General features: G+C 45.6%; 1 protein-coding gene across 1 annotated transcript; it reads left to right on the forward strand.

The window, feature by feature from the left end:
* Positions 1-2,713: 2,713 nt before the first annotated feature.
* LOC148569536 (uncharacterized) lies at positions 2,714-3,160 on the forward strand. Its single transcript, XM_088485112.1, has one exon. The coding sequence runs from the start codon at positions 2,714-2,716 to the stop codon at positions 3,158-3,160; it is 447 nt and encodes a 148-aa protein (XP_088341238.1).
* The last annotated feature ends 4,506 nt before the right edge of the window (positions 3,161-7,666 follow it).

A 7,666-nucleotide genomic window follows, 5' to 3' on the forward strand; every position in this document is an offset into this window, starting at 1 on the left:
AGAATAACAAAAAAATGCATCATTAGAGGAAACATTTTTCTGTATTTGCAGCAAAGTTGGGTGCAACACGAAGATATTTGGGTATAACAGGAAGATATTTAGGTGTATTGTTTAAGAATTTTCGGTGTATGTGTGCTGATAAGTTCTGTATAATTCAAAACTCTTTCGATTCCTTCTCCTCATCTTCTGCTGTTTCTTCTTCTTCATCTTCTTATTTCATATTTTCATAATTCTTCTTGGGAGAAAAAATCAAATATGGGTAAAAAAATACATAATGTTACAAAATCAATAGAAAGAGAAGGAGGGAAAAAAATATAGCAACAATAACAGTAATAAAAAAACGACAATAAAGATGAAATACCTGAAGAAAAAAGGAGGAGAAACACAAAGAAGAAGAAGAAGAATGAGGAAGAGAACGAGGAGGAGGAGGAGAAACGAAACGACGGTTGTGGTTTTGATCGAGGAAAAAGAAAAAACTTCTTTCATAATGGTGAGTGAGCGCGCTATGAAAACCGTTGAGTAGCGGGTATTAACACACTGATATAGGTGAACGTCCTTTTTATTGGGTTTAGCTTAACTTGTATGACTTGTAAACTAAAATGACTTTTATGCGTAGAACCTCTGATTTAAAAATTATCTTTAACTCCGTTTTAATATACATTAATAATAGAATGATAATAGATGTGATTGGTGCCATTCAACTTGCTGCAAGACTTTGAATCCCATAATTAAAGCCCTTTATTCATTTCTGTTTTCTGTTTGCTTGAGTAGTTAGCTTTTAAAATCAGTTGACTTGGTCTATTTGATTTTACCAGTTAACCTAGAAAAGAAAAGAAATATATATATATATATATATATATATATATATATATATATATGCTGTTATCAAACTTGAAAGTTACACGAAGCTTTACTGCAAATACTTAAACTAAATTTGTTTGTAATTATAATAAATTTGTCTTAAATATCTAATATACGAGCATACGCTGATTTTAAGAAATTATATATGTTCTTTTTTTTTTTAAAATAATCTGCTTCTGAGATTTACTGAAAATGAATTTTTCATGCGCTAGGCATGACCGAATTTGGTAGTGTTACATCACCTACCAATAAGATGTACATATCATTATTATTCCCTTGGTGTTCTGACAAATATTGCTAGACAAAGATATATGTAAATTGTTAGTATAATCATTAACGAAAATATTATAAGACTATATATTCACATATAAATTATTTCAGACCTAAGAAATTAAAATATTAAAAGATTACTATTGCTAACTTTAACTATCTTGTAGGAAGACATAAATTCTTCACCAAAAATAAATACTTTTAGATATAAATTCTAACATTTTATTTTGTTAAATACACCATTATAATGCTCATGCAAAACTTATTTATGAAAAAAGATAAATTTCAAACTTAAAAATTTAATTGATAACGATTGATAAGAAATTGATATTTTGTTAAATGTATTAATAGATTATTACTGTTATAATATAAGAAATTAAATAACTTTAACTCAATTCCAAAAATTAATTAAGAAGTGAGAATTGTCTTATATTAAGTTTTTATTTTAGATAATGTGAAATTAATAATTATTATCAAATAAATAAATAAATAGTAATTAATTAATTAAAAATCACTAAGTTACTTGGGAAACTGGCAATTCTTTTTATCCTTTTGTGACGGTTTCTGTTACAGACTAACTCAGTCCAGCCCAACTAGCCGTTGGGTTGGGGCACCGCCCCTGGCCCAGGCCCAAACCAACCCCTACAACAAAGGGATCCGACGGATCGGTTCCTAACACCCGACCTGGACCATACCCGGCCTCCGATCCGTACGACCTAGGTCACCAGTCGGGTCGGTGTCCTTGGAGCAGCACCCGGAGCCCCGGCCCGAAGTCCGGAACGAACTATGTCCCTCGCATGGACTAGGACAGCTCACAAGCTCTTTGGCCAGTGGGCTAGGTCATTAGTAGGCCCGCCCAACATAGTATATAAGGGGACCCCCGAGGTACGTCACATTTCTTACCTAATTCGGCCATCCTTCCGTACGGACTCTGACTTGATCGTTGGAGTGTCCTTGCAGGTGGCCACTCCTCCCTTTTTTGTCACATCACCTCCGGCGTCTCCAGCTCACACCTCTGTCTTCACTCCACGTCAGCTCAGGGTCTCACTCGTTCACCTTCTCATCACCACCTGACCCGTCGAGTACCCAAGATCGTCAGGTAACGAATATTGGCACCGTTTGTGGAAACCCTGTAGACATGGAGCGACTTCCCACGTCAAAGGAGCTTCGCGAAGGAGGAGGGGCTCGCCTGAGTAGGGCGAGTTCGACGGCTCGTGCCGCCGAGCACCCGCAGTCCTCCGTCCAGCCAAACCAACTGATATACACTAAGACCCCCGAAAGACGTCCCTTCGGAGGGACAGAAGCCGATAGACGTCCCTTCGGAGGGACAGAAGCCGATAGCGCCAAGATCATGCAAGAACTCAGACACAGAGTACAAAACCTCGAGCAGGAGCTGGCAGCGAGAAGCCGATCTCGCACTCGCACCCGCTCCCCCTCCCGAAAACCCGGGAGCCGAGAAAGAAGCCCAACAAAGCGCGACGAAGCGCACATGCAGGCGACCTCTCGACCTCACCAAGACAATACCAAGAGCCATAGGGAGTCCTAAAGAGGGAAAACCAAGAAACAACATGAACCCATCATCATGGGAACCACCCCCTTCCACCCCTCGATGAGGTACGATGGGACTAAGGATCCCCAGGAGCATCTCACAGCTTTCGAAGCGAGAATGAACTTGGAAGGAGTAGAAGACGCGGTTAGATGCCGAGCATTTTCCGTAACGCTGGCCGGCCCAGCAATCCGATGGTTCAATGCACTCCTGCAAGGGTCCATCACGACCTTCACAGACGTTTCCCAAAGCTTCCTAGCTTGGTTCACGACACGCATAGCCAAGGCAAAACATCCGATCAACTTGCTAGGGGTCACCCAGAAACCCGGAGAACCGACCAGGAAGTTTCATGACAGGTTCAACGACGAATGCTTGGAAATTGACGGCCTCACGGACTCGGTCGCTAGTCTTTGCCTAACAAACAGCCTGCTGAATGAGGACTTTAGGAAGCACCTCACAACAAAGCATGTGTGGACCATGTAGAAAATTCAAAACGTGGCCAAGGAATACATCAATGATGAGGAAGTCAGTCAGGTCGTAGCAGCCAATAAACGGCAGCTCCCTAACCCTCCAGCCCGGTAGGTCACTTAGGTCGATAGATATAAGGAGGTCCCCAGGGACGGAACCCCAGCCAAACAGCACAAACAACCTCCACGGGTGGGAAGGTTCACAAACTACACGCCACTCACGGCGCCCATAGTGGAAGTTTACCAGCAAATTTTGGCAAAAGAATCCTATCCAGACCCAGGCCACTGAAAGAGAGAACGGGAGGCAACAAAAGCCTGTACTGCGATTATCACAAGGGTTTCGGCCACAAGACATAAGACTGTTTCGACCTCAAAAATGCCTTGGAGCAGGCCATCCGAGAAGGAAAATTGAGCGAGTTCTCCCAACTTATTCGAGAACCGAGAAGACAAAAACGGGAGCACTCAGAAGAAAATCGCACCCGGGCCGTCAAGGCTAGGCAAGAGCCCACAGGGAACACAGACAACCCCCCAACTTTTTTGGTTAACGTTGTGGTCAGACGCAACACCCCCCTAAATCCAAATCAGCAGCAAAGAAAGACACCCGGGTCCTATCTATCTCGACAGGAGGTCCCACCACCTCAAGCGGGAGACCTCCCATGATATCCTTCGGCCCAGAAGACCAATGGTTTCATGATCTCCCTGAGAACCCCCCATGGTGATCACGGCAATGGTCGGGACAGGGTTGGTCAGGCGAATCCTCGTCGATACTGGAGTTGACTCCAACATCCTATTTAGGAATGTGTTCGATGCTATGAGACTCAGGGAGTTCGACCTCAAGAGCCACCAACACGGGGTCATGGGGCTAGGCGACAACTACATAAAGCCCGATGGGACGATCTCCCTCCCAATCTACCTTGGAGCCGGTGACACCAAAAGGTCGGTTATGGCGGACTTCGTAGTCCTCAGAGACTCCACGGCCTACAACATCATTCTAGGAAGAAAAACCATCAACGAATTTTCAGCTGTGATATGCACCAAATTCCTAGCAATGAAGTTCGTAACGGACAAAGAAACTGTTGGCTCCATTAGGGGAGACTTAGAAGCGGCGGTCGCCTGCGACAACGCCAGTCTCTCCCTAAGAAAAGAATCTAAGAAAGCAGCCGGCGTGTTCTTGGCAGACCTGGATATAAGGTTAGAAGACAAGCCGAGACCAGAACCAGAAGGGGACATGGAGAAGTTTCAGATAGGAAAGTCGGCAGAACAGTTTACCTTCGTAAACGAAAATATGTCCCATGAACTCAAAGGACCCCTCATGGAGGTTGTAAGGGCAAATGGCGACCTTTTCGCTTGGACACCATCAGACATGCCGGGTTTAGATCCCGAAGTCATGTCTTACCGACTAGCCGTCAAACCATACGCAAGGCCAGTAGCACAACGGCGAAGGAAGATGTCCCAAGAAAGGGCCAATGAAGTCGCCAAACAAACAGCCGGGCTACTTGAAGCCGAGTTCATCAAAGAGCTCGAATACTCGACATGGCTATCCAACATCGTCCTAGTCAAAAAAGCTAATGGAAAATGGAGAATGTGTGTCGATTACTCCGACCTGAACAAAGCATGTCCTAAAGACTCTTTCCCCCTCCCCAACATCGACACCCTGGTAGATTCGGTGGCAGGATATCGCTTCCTCAGCTTCATGGACGCGTACTCTGGCTACAACCAGATCCCGATGCACCGACCTAACGAGGAGAAGACGGCGTTCATAACACCAGGAGACACTTATTGTTACAAGGTAATGCCATTTGGATTGAAGAATGCGGGGCCACCTACCAAAGACTAATGAGCAAAGTCTTCCATGACCTCATCGGTAAAACGGTAGAAGTTTACGTGGATGACATCTTGGTAAAAACAGCAGAGCCAAGCAGCCTCATAGACGACCTCCAAGCTGTCTTCAAAGCACTAAGGAAATTCAAAATGAGGCTTAATCCACTCAAGTGCGCATTTGCTATGGAAGCTGGGAAGTTCCTAGGCTTTATGATAACACAACGAGGGGTAGATGCTAACCCAGATAAGTGCGAGGCTGTGCTTAAAATGACAAGCCCAGGGTGTGTCAAAGATGTGCAGCGACTAACCGGGAAGTTCACGGCTCTATCCCGGTTTCTCGGAGCCTCGGCAAAAAAGGCCCTCCCATTCTTCAATTTAATGAAGAAAGGAATCGCCTTTGAGTGGACCCTGGCATGTGAAGAAATGTTCAACCATTTCAAAAAAATACTCTCAGAACCACCCGTGCTCAGCAAACCCAGAGAAGGAGAACCTCTGTACTTATACCTAGCAGTAACCACGCAGGCCATGGCGGCCGTCCTTATCCAAGAAGAAGATAAGACTCAGCGCCCAATATACTTCATCAGTAAAGTACTCCAAGGGGCGGAACTGAAATACACCAAGCTGGAAAAACTGGCTTACGCCCTGCTAACGTCGTCGAGGAGGCTCAAGCAATACTTCCAAGGGCATGTGATCATCCTGAGAACCGACCAGGCCATTCGACAAGTCCTCCAGAAACCCGACCTCGCAGGGAGAATGATGGCATGGGCAATAGAGTTGTCCCAATATGATTTGCAATACGAGCCCAGACAAGCAATCAAAGCCCAAACAATGGCAGATTTCCTGGTAGAAGTCACAGGGGAGGCACCCAAGATACCGAACACACGGTGGAAGCTCCACATTGACGGAGCATCCAACCAAACGTTCGGAGGGGTCGGGATCATTCTCGAGAACTCGGCAGGGGTAGCTTACGAGCAGTCGATCAAGTTCGATTTCCCCGTCTCCAACAACCAGGAAAAATACGAGGCATTGATAGGAGGGCTAATTCTAGCTAGGGAAGTCGGGGCATCCAGGGTAGAAGTTAGTAGTGACTCCCAGATTGTTACATCCCAGATAAACGGCAGCTACCAGGCTAGGGATACACTACTACAAAAATACCTGGAAAAGGTAAGAGAGTTATGCAAAAGCTTTGAGGAAGTCATAGTCCAGCATGTTCCCAGGGAAAGGAACGCCCGAGCAGACCTCATCTCCAAGCTAGCGAGCACCAAGCCTGGGACAGGGAACAGGTCCCTAATCCAAGGACTGGCGACTGAACCAGCAATCATCTTATGCGCAACTCAGACCCCAAACCCCCTCTCATGGATAGACCCCATCTTCCGATACCTGGAAAACGGTGAAACACCCTAGAACGAGAAGGAAGCGCCAGCCACTAGGAGGGAAGCTCCCAAATATATGATCATACAAGGGCAGTTGTACAAACGAGGACTCCACCAACCCTTGCTCAAATACCTACGCCCCGACCAAACGGACTACGTCCTAACCGAAGTTCATGAGGGGTGTTGTGGTCACTATATTGGAGGAAGGTCGTTGACAAGGAAGATCATCCGAGCAGGGTATTACTGGCCCACGATGATGTCGGACGCTCAGGAGTTCGTTAGAAAATGCAAGAAGTGCCAAGCAAATGCCAACTTCCACAAAGCCCCACCTGAGGAACTCAGTTTGATGATTGCACCCCGACCTTTCGCCCAATGGGGAGTCGACCTCTTGGGGCCATTCCCACCCGGGCCAGGACAAGTAAAATACTTGTTAGTGGCCATAAACTACTACACCAAATGGGTAGAAGCAGAATCACTAGCCAGCATATCTTTAGCAAATTGCCAGAAATTCATGTGGAGGCAAGTAGTCACAAGATTTGGAATCCCAGAATCCGTCATATCGGATAATGGGACACAATTCGCTGATAAGAAATTCAAGAAATTTCTCTCAGGGTTAGAAATAAAGCAAAAGTTCTCCTCAGTCGAACACCCTCAAAGCAATGGACAGGTGGAAGTAGCCAACAAAGTCATCTTAAAGGGGCTAAAGAAACGACTTGAAGGCAAGAAGGGCTCATGGGCAGACGAGCTGGCCTCAGTCTTATGGTCCTACAGAACCTCCCCCCAGTCATCTACCGGAGAGACACCCTTCCGACTCACATACGGGGTCGACGCAGTCATCCCAGTTGAGATAGGGGAGCCGAGCCCAAGATTACTTCTTGGGGGAGGAAACAAGGCAGTCAAGAAAGACTTGGTTGACGAAACGAGACAGATGGCACACTTGACAGAGACAGCAATCAAGCAAAGGATAGCCCTAAGATACAACAGTAAAGTGCTGAAGAAAAGCCTCAGGGAAGGCGACCTGGTCTTACGACGTAACGACATAGGACCACCAACCCCAGGAGAAGGCAAGTTGGATACAAATTGGGAAGGACCTTACAGGGTAAGGGAAGTCCTCGGCAAAGGTGCATACAAGCTAGAAAAATTAGATGGAAGCGAGGTGCCGAGGACATGGAACATGGCAAACCTAAAAAGGTTCTACTCATAGGAGGAAGCGACCTGACGGCCTGGCAACATGACCCCATCCACTTTAATTCCTTTAATTTTATTTCTTTGATTATGTATCAAATTACCCCTTTGTTTTAAATTCTACAATGCATATATATAACAAC

This window comes from Arachis ipaensis, chromosome B4 (genome assembly GCF_059453495.1).
Source record: "Arachis ipaensis isolate K30076 ecotype BB chromosome B4, ASM5945349v1, whole genome shotgun sequence".
NCBI classification, from domain to species: Eukaryota; Viridiplantae; Streptophyta; class Magnoliopsida; order Fabales; family Fabaceae; genus Arachis; species Arachis ipaensis.